The sequence below is a fragment of the Ictidomys tridecemlineatus genome, chromosome 10, assembly GCF_052094955.1.
Source record: "Ictidomys tridecemlineatus isolate mIctTri1 chromosome 10, mIctTri1.hap1, whole genome shotgun sequence".
NCBI classification, from domain to species: domain Eukaryota; kingdom Metazoa; phylum Chordata; class Mammalia; order Rodentia; family Sciuridae; genus Ictidomys; species Ictidomys tridecemlineatus.
In genome coordinates this window covers 85,275,709-85,290,248 of record NC_135486.1, presented here as the reverse complement: position 1 = coordinate 85,290,248, position 14,540 = coordinate 85,275,709, and the positions used below count along the sequence as shown (strand labels likewise).

Below are 14,540 nucleotides of genomic sequence, written 5' to 3'. Positions count from 1 at the left end.
TTAGACTAAGCACTGGTTTGCAGGAGATGGTAGGGAAGACAGGAATGATGTATTAGAACGCAAAGAAGAAGGCATTTAATTCTGCCACAGGGGAGGCAGAAGACTTAGAATCTAACTACAAATAGGCTGACTTGGTTAGAAGACATGGGCAAAATAAGGAGAGCACCATGCAAAGAGAGAAGAAACTGGGCAAACATAGCAAGGACCACAAAAATGCTTGGTGCTTTGAGGAATAATAGAGATTTCAAATGTAAGAAGACTGCAGGGGAAATTGGGCTTGAGTGACAGCCTAAATCCCTTAGAGTGGAGGTATAAAGTCACTAAAGGCTGGTTTTTATTTATTCGTATTTATTCTTATTTCTTCTCACTGAAGGCTTTAAAATGCAATGTCTGAAATGGTAATCTGACCTTCAAAGTGGAGAATGGACGTAAAGGGAAGAGACAGCGAATGAATTAACACAAGGCACATGTTCTAAAGATGTTTATTAAATTAATGAAATTATCCAAGAACAGAGAGAAATCTTTCAGTCCTGACTGCATTTCAAGGCAGCATCACATGGTGAGCACTAAATTGTTCTCCATTTGCTTTGAATATATTAGTTTTGTCTCCTGTCAAGATTATAAAACTGAGGTTGTAGCTCAGTGGTAGGGCACTTGCCCATCATGTATGAGGCACTGGGCTGTTCCTCAGCACCACATTAAAAAAATAATAATAAAATAAAGGTATTATGTCCTTCTACAACTAAAAAATATTTTTAAAAAAAGATTATAAAACTTAGGAAAGCACAAAGATGAAGTAGGACAACTCTAGGTGCTGTTTGTGATCTTGACCTGAGTCTCAGTTTCCTAGCCTATAAAATGTAGTATCATGTGCCTTTGCAGGATGTGAAGAACTAGAAACAGTAAATACATGTAAACCACCAGCACAGTACCTGGCACATAGTAATCCCTCAATTAATATATATTTATACACTATTTTTGGTATTCAGCATAATAAGCTAAGCTTATAATACCACACTAAAAGGTTTATTAGGAGGCTCGTTCGAGTGCTCGTGGCGGCTTCGCCGCACTGGGGAAAGATGGTGGGCCGGAACAGCGCCATCGCCGCCGGCGTGTGTGGGGCGCTCTTCATGGGCTACTGCATCTACTTCGACCGCAAAAGGCGGAGCGACCCCAACTTCAAGAACAGGCTTCGGGAACGAAGAAAGAAACAGAAGCTTGCCAAGGAGAGAGCTGGGCTTTCCAAGTTACTGGACCTTAAAGATGCTGAAGCCGTTCAGAAGTTCTTCCTTGAAGAAATACAACTCGGTGAAGAACTGCTAGCTCAAGGTGAATATGAGAAAGGTGTGGACCATCTGACAAACGCAATTGCTGTTTGTGGACAGCCACAGCAGTTGCTGCAAGTGTTACAGCAAACTCTTCCACCACCAGTGTTCCAGATGCTTCTGACTAAGCTCCCAACAATTAGTCAGAGAATTGTGAGTGCTCAGAGCTTGGCTGAAGATGATGTGGAATGAGAAACGTCAACATAATAAAATCTCAGATAAAAATGTTAAAAATTGTTAACTTGGAAGATGAGCAGCTCTGGGGGAATAAGGGCAAATGTGTTTGTTATAGACTGTCCTACACTGAAATCTACCAAAGTTATTGTTTGCTTTGTGTAGATCCATTCATTTGTTTTATTTATTTTTCCCAGTGAAAAGTGTATTTTGATAGAGCTTTTCATTTTATAAATACACTATAAGTTACCAAAATATCACAGATTTTATGTATTCCTAAGACATGCAGTTAAAGTGTATGCATGGCATAGGTTTCTTGGGCTAAAAAACAGCCAGTTCTCAGTTTTAAAAGTTAAGCAAAAAAGTGTGAAGAGTGCACATTTTTTAAGCTAGTACCTTTTACTATAAATCAGAAAATTGGATAGAAACTTCATTGTTTGTGAAAATGGAGCATTAAATCTTTGAGAGATCATTTCATCTCTGAAACATGAGGTGTGCTACTGTGCTGTGTTAACTTTACCTCCTCCCTGTGTATCAGTCCTAAAATCTTTTATTTAAATCAGTGGGCTTCTGTGTTCTAGGTATTATATCCTTATTTTAAGAATATGGGGTTGCAAATGGCACCAGGAGTTAGATCTGTGTGCACCTGGTGTCACCACATGAGCTTCGCCAGTACATGTTTGCTCACTTTCCTCATTCATAGAAGGAGAGACTGGTCTGCTGATCCCTCAAGGGTCCCTTTAGTTTGCAATTCACCTGAGTGTATTTGTGCAGCCAGGCCTTGCATTTTTTTTTTTTTTTTAGTATTCTGAATTTTGCATGCTTGCCTGAATTCGTATTTCTGAATTAATCTTTTCTAAATGGTATAACTGTCTTCGTTTTCACTGAGACTAAATAGTTTTGTCACTACTGTGTAAATTAATCTGGAACTTAACCTTTTAAGTAACTGGGATGATCTGCTTGTAAGATGATTCCTTTTTTTGCTTTTATCTTCAGTGTACCTCCTTAATTCTTCAGCTTGATTGTCTAGTGCAGTGAATGAAGTGTGATCTTGTAACTAAAGATTTGGGAAGACTGGGGCTGGTGGGACCTTTTATTTTCAAATAGTGGCATATTATCTGAGTCATGGACTCCATTTCAGAACTGAGAATAAATAAAGACTCTTGGTACTTAATGGCAAAAAAAAAAAAGTTTATTAAATCTTTATCAATCATTTTTTTCTATAAGCCCTGGAAAAAGTTTAAAATAGTAAACCTCTCCTCACATTTATATAGGTTAATAATACTTTGTGTGACACTGGGAAAAATCACTTTTCAAAAGGCGATGTAATTTTGCAACTGAAAAGCATTTTCTCACAGGTTTTGGGAACAAATTGACACAGAAGTCATCAATACAGCTCTTTGAAGAGCGAACAGTTATTGTGTAAATCTCACTTGTAAGTCACAATAGGAGCCAGAAATAAAAAGGACAGGGTATCAGCAATGGAACGTGGAGCCATTAAGATGCTGGACACAACTGTCGTGCTCTGATAAGACAAGGTTTTTAAAAAAAAAAAAAAAAACTATTCCACATAAGAGGCTCTAAGACATACGATGCTTTCAATTTAATTAATTAATGAAAAGTTACGGCGAAATTAACAGTGAAGAAAAACTGCCCTCGGATCTGCAGCACCAGGAAACGCACGCTCTGCTCCGGCGGCCCTCAAAGCGGATTCGCAGTCCGTGCGGGCAGCTCGGGGCTCCGGGGTGGCAGGACCCGGGCTTTCCTTCCACAGCAGCCCAAGGCGGCGGCAAACCGGGTGATCGGGCCGCGGCCGCCTCCCCCGCGAGTCGGCCCCGCATTCCTGCCCGGGTCTATACTTAACCTCCGGCCCGCGCCCCGCGGCCGCTGCGACGCGCCGTGCACCGTATTAGGCAATGCCCAGCAAGCAGCGCCCGGCTCCCCCGCCCGCCCCGCTCCCTCCATTCAACCCGGGCGGCGGCTGGGCAGGGCCCGCGCCCCTCCCCCATGGCCACCGCCCGCGACCCCGGCGCCGCGCCCACCCCCGCGCAGCCACCGCCGCCGCCAGCCCGCAGCTGGGTCCGCGCGCACCCCGTGCGCCCGAGCCGCTCGCTGCCGGAGCCGCGCCTTCCCGGTCCGCACCCCGCACCCTGCTCCCGGCAGGTTGGGGGGCAGCAGAGCGAGGAGGGCCTGTGGGTGGTGAAGGACCTTCGGGGCTCACGTACCCTGCGGTCATGGCGATGTTGTAGAAGGTGAGCCAGGCGGTGGCCAAGAAGCTGAGGCGCCTTCTCCTGCCAGTGGTTTCCTTCTCCTCACCGGCCTCTGAGGCACCGCCGTTGGTGCCGTCCTCCTCGCTGGACGCCATGGTGGCCGCGCTCCCGGGGGACGTGGGAAAGAGGGGCAGGGGAGTGGGAGGGGGCTCGGCGGAGCACGCCACTGAAGCGCTGCTGCCCGCTGCCGCCGCCTCGGTCAAGCGCCCCATGTGCCGCGCGCAGGGGGCTCAGCGCCGTCAGCTCTGCCGTCCGCGAGGGGGAGGAGCGGGCGCCCCCGGCCGCCGCCGACGCCCCGCCCCGCCCCGGTCCCCGCTCCCGCCTCTCGGGAGAGCGCCAGCCCGGGGGCCGGTCCGCAGGGCCTGGGCAGTGGGGCCTCTGGTCCGCGAGCCCCTGGTCACTGTTCGCAGGAGGCGCTGTGGTTTGCGCTTCCTTGGAGAATATATCGGCTTGCTAGCTGGGGAAGCGTCTTCCTAGAGAGACTCCAGACGTCCTGCGCCCTGGTGATGTGCACCTTGCTGCAAACTTACTTGTAAAGCAGTTTCTAGCCGTGGAGCCCAAAAGTGGGGTCTTCCCGCCAAACATTCGTTGTCTTCTGGGGAAGAAGCACCCCTTCGCCCCGTTTCATTTTTGCTGGCTAGATGGCCATGTAGAAGGTGAATTATTACAATGAGACTGCCCCCACTTCGGTGGATTCTACCGGAGTCGTTGAGATAGCTGTTCAGCGCAGAATGATGGATGGTTTGGGGAAGGTAGAGGAAAAGAGGACATGAGAAAACACCCAAAAAGAAAAGTTTGAATCGGACATGATAGAGCACTCCTGTAATCCCACCGATTCGGGAGGCTGAGTCAGGAGGATCACAGGTTCTAGGCCAGCCACAGCAATTTAGCAAGACCCTATCATAAAATAAACAATGAAAAGGGTTGGGCAAGTATCTTAGTGGTACAAGCGCCCCTGGGAGCAATCCCTAGGGCCAAGTGAGGAGGGAAGGGGGAGAGTTTGAACAGATAATAAGGTAGCAGAGTCCTGAAGCTAATCAGAACTCTTCCCAGCCAGCCAGGAAGACTATCCCACTATTAGTATCCTACTATTCTCTATTCTATGTATCTCTTTCATTTTTTTTTTCTCTCCTTCTTCCTTTTAAGATCCGTGCTTTCTCCTGGTAGTTCTTCCTTCTTTCCCCTTAAAGCACATGGTTTAAGACGACAGGCTCTGGAGTCAGGTTACTGAAATTGAAACCCTAAATTCCTGACTCCACCTGTCTTATTAGCAGTGTGAATGTGAGCAACTTAACCTCTCTTTTCCTCAGTTTCCTCACTGAAGGTAAGAATAATTTAAAAATCTATCTCACGGAGCTGTTTGTGAAAAACATGCACAGGCCCCCAAAGAATTTGTCACCTGAAACTAGTGTGTTTGCCACCATTCTGGTGACACATCTCCCTTAGTCCAGCGAAACAAATTCTGCACAAACCTACAGAAGCTATCAGCAAGTTAAGTTTTCCTGGATTGCTTCCAAGCCTAGCCATGAACACCAGGGAAAGGACCACCGTACCACCCCTAGACGCCAATTTAGGGGCTCCTTGGCTTGTTCGGTCATCCCAGATCGCACCCAAAGAGAGAAATGCAAGACCCAGTATGGTTTGGTCTCTCTCTGAGAGCCTCGCCCAGGTGGCATTATCTGCCCACTCTGGGGAATTTAGAAAACTTCCAGGAAGACCAAAGGAAGAAGAAAGCCATAGGGTGGGACCAAGGCATGTATTGGAAACAAACGGCTGAAAAATTATTCAAATTTGATGAATACCATTGAACTCTATAACAAGGCTATCAAATCAAAAAGCAGGAAATACAACCATGTACTTACAAATAATAACATTGAATAATTAGAAGAATAATTAGGAGATCCTTAGGATCCTAAGGGAAAAAGCTACTAAAACTAGGGACAGGAAACAAGGACAGTGTGACAAAAATAATTATTGTTCTATATACCAGCAAAAAAAAGAAAAAAGAAAAATTAAGTTTAAATCCATACAATATTTATTACCATCCCCAAACATTAACTATATAGGGATAAATTCAACAAAACATGCCCTACACCTGTAACTAAAAACTGTAACTCACTACTGAAAACCATAAATCACTGCTGAAAGAAATAAACAACTATTGCATGTTACCGAGTTGGAAGACTCAGTACTATGAAAATGTCAATTCATCCCAAATCCCTTTTAACTTGGCAAGCTAACTTTAAGAGTTATACGGAAATGTTTGGGAAGAACAAAAATGGAGCAGGTACAGAATTAGTTTTAAACCTTATTCTGAAACTACAATTTTCAATTCAGTGTGGTAGGCATAAAGAGAGACATAGATCGATGAAACTGAATCATAAGAGTCCAGACATAGAACCATCTGTATAGAGTCAACTGATTTCATTCAAATAGTTAAGATAGTATCCAGGTGCAGTGGCACAGGCCTGTAATCCCAGCTTCTGGGGAGGCTGAGGCATGAGAATCACAAGTTCAAAGCCAGCCTCAGTAAAAGCAATTCAGTGAGACTCTGTCTCTAAATAAAAGTGCAAAATAGGGTTGGGGATGTGGCTCAGTGGTTGAGTGTCCCTGAGTTCAATCCTCAGTACCAAAAAATTTTTTAAATGATAAGAAGAAGAACTAAGGTACTTCTATGTAGAAAGTATAATCTTTTAAATAAATGGAACAATTGGATATCCGTATAAAAATGAATCTTGACTCTATATCATAGGCAAATATTAGCTAGAAATGAATGATAGAGCTAACCATAAAAGCTAAATCTATGAAACTTCTAGAAGGATACAACAGAATCTTTATGACCTTGGAGAAAGTAAACATTTCTCAAGTACAAGGGGGAAAAAAAGCAATAATCTAAAAATTTAAAAAAAAGATTGAATTCATCAAAAACGTAAAAATTTACTGTTTTAAAAACAACATTAAAAAGTGAAAATATTCACAATACATTTACCTAAAAAGGAATTTGTATCCACTTATATAACAAATTCTTATAACTCAATAGAACAATCTCATTGTTTAAAATGAGCAAAAAGTTTGAATAGATACTTTACAAAGAAAATATAGAAGTAGTCAACAGGATACGCAAAGGTGCTTGATCTTATTAGTCATTTGGGAAATTCAAATTAAATCCACAATGATATGTTACTACACCACCACTAAAGTGACTAATGTTTCAAAATGTTGGCAAAGATGTAAAACAACTGACATTCTCATACAAGGGTAAAGAGAACACTGATTTGGAAAACAATTTGGCAATTTCTTGAAAATATCCGTATGTATACCTTTACCATATGATTCAGCAATTTTGTTCTTGATATTTAAGAAAAAGAAATAAAAAAATATTCACACAAAGACTTGGATACAAATGTTCATAGCAGCTTTAGTCATAGCACCCCAAACTAAAAATAACCATGTGATTAACATGTGATTAGACAAAGTTTAATGCAATCATACAATAGGATATTACTCAGCAATAGAAAGGAATAAACTACTGTATGTGCAACATGAATAAGCCGCATAAACTTTATGCAGAACAAAAGAAGCCAGACACAAAATATTACATAGTATATGATTACTTTTATGTGGAACTCTGAAAAGGGAAAATCTAATCTGTAACTACAGAGTTGCCTAGGGTTAGGGATGTTTGTGGAGAGAATAGATTAAGAATAAGCACAGGAATACCTAGGGCAATGCAAATCTTCAATATGTTGATTTTTGGTAGTTATATAGGTATAAATATTTGCCAAAACATCATATTGAATACATAAATTTAATTCACTCCATGTGCAAACTATTACTTACAGTTGATTTTTAAATGTCATGAATAGCAAGTACTTTAAAGTAAAAAATTCATCATATTATTGATATGTTTAACATAAAACCTCAATATTGTGGCAGAGAGAGTTTGTATTTTGTGGTTAATACTTTCTCTTTCAAATATGCCTTTAACACATTGAATCTGACACAAGATGACCTCATTTTCACAATGGTTATGTTTTGTACAAAGTTTGATATAATAACATTTTGAAAAAACTACTAAAGACACTATGAATAAATAATATCGGCAGATTTGTAAAATTGTCCTTTAAAAAATGAATAAGGTGCGATGGTGTACCAGTTATCCCAGTTACTAGGGAGGTGGAGAGAACACTGGACTGAGACTAGCATTAGCAATTTAATGAGATCCTGTCTCAAACTAAAAAAAGGCTGGGGATGTACATTAGTAACAAAGTACCCCTGAGTTCAATCCTTAGTACCACAAATTAAAAAATATACATAAAATAATAATTTACTGTGCATCAGTTATAGATAGGTGATATCAACAGAAAAAGAAAAATGAGGGCCTATCCTAATGAAGCTAACTGTTTTATAGTGGATAAAAAAATCTTCCAAATAAATGTATTCCAAGATGTGTTAGTAATATACTGATGTGCAGGCAGTCAGCTCAATCTCTTTATTTTTTATTTTTTTTTTATTGATGTGAAAACTGAGACTCAGTGAAGTCCTTTGAGAGCTTATCTAGAATCTCATTTAGAACAGAATTAGTCATACAAATTTTAGGTACTAAATCTTAAAAATCAAGACTTGAAAAGACTGTAAGCAAAATCTTCTGTTTTGTAGATATATTATTATAAGAACTTCATTTCAAAAGAACCACTTTATACCTACGAAATTGATTATGAAAACAAACTATACTCACATGCAATTATAAACATTAATCAGGCTGGGGCTGGGACTCGGTAGTAGAGCACTTGCCTGGCATGTGTGAGGCACTGGGTTCCATTCTCAGCACCACATATGAATAAATAAAATAAAGGTCTATCAACAACTAAAAAATATTTTTTAAAAAATTAATCATGTATGGTTAAGCATAAAAAATAGTATTTTAAGTGCTCTTTTGAAGAAAATGTCCTACAACAGCAGAGATATAGTCCAGAGAACTTTAGAATGAAGATGCCTTTTATCTTCCTGTGAATCTCCCATTTTCTTTATCCATTCATCTGTGGAAGGGCACCTAGGTTGATTCCACAACTTAGTTTATTGTGAATTGAGCTGATGTAAACATTTCCCTGTGCTAAGCTTTGAATCATCTTTAAAACAGAAGTTTGAAAAGTCTTTGAATGGCAAACACAGGGAAGGAGCGAATTCCTTGGTGAGGTTTTCCATTTTCAAAGATTCTTTTGAATCATGCCAACTGCAGACTGAGTCAGAAGAATCACCATAACCCCAGACCAGCTGGTAACTAATCCAGTTAACCAGTCGGTGGCAGTTATTAGGTGCTAGATATGATCTTTATAATTGGGAAGGAGGAAAAGTGGAAATTTTGAGTTGAATTGCTATAAACTATTATAAAAGTACTTATAAAATATTATAAAACTATTGTTTGTTATGAAAAGGCTGCTTGCCATCCTGGCAATATAAAGATCAGTTCATCCTTCTGAAAGAAAAAAAGATGTCAAACCATTCTAGAAGAAGTAGCTGCTCCAGAATCTCTCTCAGGGGAGAGGAGGCAGCCTAATCTAGTTCCTGAGGAATGGTGTGAGACTGATTTTCAAACATTTTTGCTTTTCTGAAACACATACTTTCAAATTTTAAATGATCTCCAAAAAATTTTATCATAAGTACAAATGATTGCAAAAGGCGTAATTTCTGGTTACTTTTAACAGCTTTGTTGAGAGGCATAATTCACATACAATATCTGCACATAGTTAAACTGAGTGATTTACTAAATAACAGTATGTACATCCACAAAACCATCACTACAAACAAAATAATGAAGTCAGAGTATCTTCCTTTCCACTTTCCCCCGTTTTAATAACCAGTGAAACCAGCTAGGTCTGTAGTTAACTTTGTTGAAAGTTTTTAACAAGAAATGTAATTCTTTTAATAGAAACAGAGACACTCATGTTAAATGAGATTTAGTGGTTGTGCCTTTGAAGGAATTTCGCACTTTTACCTGTTGTCCAATTTATGGGTATTGTTTCATCAGTTTTCTTTTCCACATCTGTGGCATCTGTAGTGATGTTACTTCTCTCGTTTCTGACATTGATAATTTGTGACTTTTCTCCCCCCTTCCATAATCTGTCTACATATAGATTTATCAATTTTGTTATCTTTTCAAATAAATAGTATTTAGTTTCATTTATTTTGTGTTTTCCTTTTCATTGATTTCTATGCTGATGCTTGTTAATTCTTTTCTTCTGTTTGCTTTGGGTTTCTTTTGCTACTTTTTTTCTGTTCTTCTGGGATGATACCTCAGATTACTCATTTGGGACCTTCTGTCTATTCTACTAGAGGAGCTCTTTTATACTATAAAAATATCTCTACATAGAGCTGTAAGTGCTTCTCACAAATTTTGAATACGCTGTGTGTTTCTTTTTCATTCCATTCACTGCATGTTTACTGTGCTTTGATGCCTAGGTTATTAGAAGTATGCAAATTAGCAGTAACGTATGTAAAACCAGTAACCTGTATCACATATATGAAAAATATATCTGGCCTCTGCCCCCATTTCCTGGCACACAGCTTCTGAAATCTTCAGAACCTATGATAATATAGATATCTTTTTAAATCTTAAAGAGATGTCTGGCAGCTGGGAGTTCCTGGATAATCTTAGGGTGGGGCCTGATTGCCAGGAAAAACAACCAGCAAAGAGTAGAGGGTTGGTACCTCAGGCCCCACCCCTGGACCTCCAGGGAGGGAACAGTGTCTGAAGAATGAGTTGATTACCAATGGCACACAATTTTTGTTTTTCAAACCAAAATATCACTGTGATCAGAACTTCCTGACCACTGTGAGGCTTTTAATCTTTATTTATTTATTTTTAATTTAAATGGCTGACAATTTAATCAATGATTCCTGTAAAGAGAAGGACACAAAAACTCAAAGGACAGGGTTTAGACAGAGTTTGGGTAGTTTGAATATGTGAAGGTGCTAGGAGGATGGTGCCCCTTGGGGATCAAACCCTGAGCCCTGAGCATGCTAGCCAAATGCTCTACCACTGAGCTACACCTGTAGCCTTCCCCTTTATTTTTGAAAGTTACTCTTGCGGTGACAATTTTAAAATTTTAGGATTTTAAAGGTAATGTTTTGCTCTTTTAAAAAATGTTCTATCAAGTAACAAGTGTTGGCGAGGATGTGGGGGAAATGGTACACTCATACATTTCTGGTGAAACTGCAAATTGGCGTAACCACTCTGGAAAGCAGTATGGAGATTCCTCAGAAAACTTGGAATGGAACCACAATTTGACCCAGTTGTCCCACTCCTTGGCATATACCCCAAAGACATAAAATCAGCATACTATAGTGATATGGCCACATCAATGTTTATAGCAGCTCAATTCACAATAGCTAAGCTGTGGAATCAACCTAGGTACCCTTCCACAGATGAATGGACAAAGAAAAGGCGATACATATACACAATGGAATATTATTCAGCTGTAAAGAAGAATGAAATTATGGCATTTGCCACTTGGTATTTATGGCATTTGATGGAACTGGAGACTGTCATGCTAAGTAAAATAAGCCAATCCCTTAAAACCAAAGGTTGAATGATCTCTCTGTTCAATCCCATATGTGAATGCTGACTCACAATGGCGAGGGTGTGGGGATGGAGAGGTGAAGGTTCACCCAATTGGACAGGGGGCAGTGGAAGGAAGGGGAGGGAGAATGAGAATGGAAAGAACAGTAGTAGAATGAATCAGACATAATTTTCCTATGTTCATATATGAATAAATGACCATTATATCTCCACATCATGTACACATATGTCCATGTTTCCATGTATGTATGATATGTCAAAATATATTCTACTGTCATGTATAACTAAAAAGAATAAATTAAAAAATTAAAAAGATGTCTTTTTTTCATCTTTATCACTGATTTTCAGTAATTTTTTCATGTTATGCTTTGGTATCATTTTCATTGTTGTTGATTATAGTTGGGGTTTACCTACTTTCTCAAATCTATGGGATATAGTTTTATTAAATTTGAAAAAATTTGGTCAAGATATTCTAAACCATTTCTCTCCCATTTTTTGTTTCCTAACTACACACATGCTACACTGCTTATATTTTCCTACAGATCATTGAGTTCCTGTAAAAGTAATTCAGTTTTCTATGTGTTTCAATTTATGTACTTTCTATTCTTGTATCTTCAGATTCATTTTGTTTTTTGGTACTGGAGGTTTAACCCAGGGGCACTTAACCACTGAGCCACATCCTCAGCCCTTGTTGTTTTTTATTTTGAGTTAGGGTCTTACTAAGTTGCTTAGAGCCTCACTAAGTTGCTGATGCTGGTCTGAAACTTGCAATACTCCTGTCTCAGCCCCCCCCCCCAAGTCTCTGCAATTACAGGTGTGTGCCACCATGTCCAGCTTCAAATTCACTTTTCTACAGTAGTGCCTAATCTGTTAATTCTGGCTATTTTAGATGTAATCTTAAATATTGTATTTTTCACTTCTAGAATTTCTATTTGCTTCTTTCTGGTGTCTTTTATTTCTCTCCTCTTTATATTTATCTTTCTGTAAATTCTTAAGCATTATCAGTTATAATAATTGAATCATTCTATGTTAGTTGAATTATCACTTTAACCTCAGGGTTTGTTTCTATGTATCAACTGCTTTATTTTCATTTGTTTGTGTGAATTCAAATTTCCAAGTGATAGCCTATTCCTTTCAGCTGGATAAGTTTGTTTGAACACCTCTCATTGTGTAGGTTTTTGGCCACATTCTCCCGACCCTGTCAGTATCAAGTTGTTTTTCTTTTTTTTTTAATTGGAGTCTGGCCACTGTAGATTTACATTTTTCAAATGCTATATTTCTTCTGGGGGTTGCAAAAATTTGGATCTCAATTGTCCTTCCAGAGGTCCGTGTGTTAAAAGTCTGGTCTTCACCAGTGGCACTGCTTGGGGGTGGAGGGTGAAAACCTTAAGAGGAGCAACTTACTGGGAGGTCTTTTGGTCATTGGGTTTGTGCCCTGAATGGGATAGTGGGACCCAATCTTTTGTTCCCTGGTCATGGGGTGAGTGGTTTGTGCTCTCCTACATGCTTCTGCCATGCTTCTTACCCAAGGCAGCAGGGCTAACCCATCATGGACTGAATCCTCTAAATTTGAGCCACAGTAAACCATTACTCTATGTAAGTGGATTATCTCAGGAATTTGTTATAGTAAAGAAAGCTGACTAACATGAGAGAGGGAATTCCTTTAAGAGTTTCAAACCTTGTTTTGCCTTTAACATATGTGTTGCCTAGTGTAATCTTTTCAAGAGTTACTTTTTATGTTCTTTGAGAACTAATCTTTCTCAGGCTATTCATCACTACCAAAACATTGCCCTTTTGGGGTACTTATTTAACATTGTATTCATATAGTTCTCTTCCTTCTGGCTCTGAGAATTGAAAGGACTCCCAGATTAGTATGAAGTTTGGGAATGTTCAGGGTTTTGTTCCCTGTTGATTGTTCTTTCCCTATACTTGGTGGGGCTTGTGTATCCTGACTAGATTAGCAGTCAGCCAAAGTCTTGAGATTTCTGTGCAGATATGTGGAGTTCTCTGCATAGCACTTTCCTAATATTTCCTCCTTCAACTTCTAGTTTCTTGGTCTTCCCAAACTCTGATTTTTATCTGTTCAATACAATAAGCCTTTTGGGGGACTTTTTGGGGGTGGGTGGCTTCCCCCTCCCCATGCTTCAGTCCAGAAACTTATTCTGGGCAGAAAACTATTGGCAATCATAGGTTTACTGCATATGTTTCCTTTCTCCTCAGGACCACACTCCAGGGATGTCTGTTATCTTACATTTGAAATAAATTGTACCATGTATTTTTGTCCACTGTTCTGTTTGTGTATGGTGAAAAGGTAAGTCCTAATCCTATCACCTCCTTATGGCCAGTAATGGAAGTATGCCATTTTAATAAATATTTTTTATTGACTGCATTTAACAACAATTTATGGAACACCTACTGTGAAGAGCCTATAGATAAGTGACCCCAAAACTAATGCCTATGTAAATAAAATAAAAGTTATAATATAGTTGTAGCATTTAAACATGGCTCCCCAAGTTGTTTCACACTCCTTCTTCTGACATGAATTTTATTTCCTCTTCCATTGAGTGTAGATGCTGTGACTGCCCATCCAATAGACTATAACTGAAATGGTGGTGTATCCATTTCCTAGCCCAGATATGAAGAAATTGGTAATTTCTTCTTCTTGTCTTTGGTTTACTCAGATTTAAATCTGTGTGATACAAGGAGCCAAAAAAATACATGGGGGGGCATATTGTTATAGTTTAGATATCAGCGGTCCTCCCAAAGCTCTTGTGTGAGATAATGCAAGAATGTCTGACGTGAAATGATTATCTTATGAGAGTTTTAACCTAATCAGTGGATTAATCCATGGATAGGGATCAACTGAGTGGTAATTATAGGCAGGTAGGATATGGCTGGAGGAGGTGGGTCACAGGAGCGTGCCTTTGAGGTTTATATTTTATCTTGGGTGAGTGGAGCTTTCTCTCTGATTCCTAGTGGTCATGTCTTAAGCTGCTTTCCTCCTCTGAATGCTTCTACCATGATGTTCTGCCTCACCTCCGGCACAGCGCAATGAAATTGGCAGTCTATGGACTGAGACCTCTGAAACCATGAAGGCTAAATATAATTTTCTTTTTCTAAAGTCATTCTTGGTAGGTCTTTTGAACACAGCAGCAAAAAAAAGCTGACTAAAACACATGTAGTTGTTCTGAT

General features: G+C 39.7%; 2 protein-coding genes across 2 annotated transcripts in view; one reads left to right on the top strand and one right to left on the bottom strand.

The window, feature by feature from the left end:
* The window catches only part of Hacd1 (3-hydroxyacyl-CoA dehydratase 1), a 29,939-nt gene extending 25,683 nt beyond the window's left edge, over nt 1–4,256 (bottom strand). The window contains exon 1 of the mRNA XM_078023353.1: nt 3,725–4,256. Within this exon, the coding sequence (XP_077879479.1) occupies nt 3,725–3,981 (257 nt within the window). The 5' untranslated portion in view covers nt 3,982–4,256. The remainder of the gene's footprint in view (nt 1–3,724) is intronic.
* LOC101963137 (mitochondrial import receptor subunit TOM20 homolog) lies at nt 1,039–1,985 on the top strand. The gene has a single exon (XM_040277467.2). The coding sequence runs from the start codon at nt 1,080–1,082 to the stop codon at nt 1,515–1,517; it is 438 nt and encodes a 145-aa protein (XP_040133401.1). The 5' UTR covers nt 1,039–1,079; the 3' UTR covers nt 1,518–1,985.
* Nucleotides 4,257–14,540: the final 10,284 nt, after the last annotated feature.

Excerpts from the sequence above, each read along its gene's own strand:
- LOC101963137 (XM_040277467.2), top strand. The coding sequence starts at position 1,080 with ATGGTGGGCCGGAACAGCGCCATCGCCGCCGGCGTGTGTGGGGCGCTC.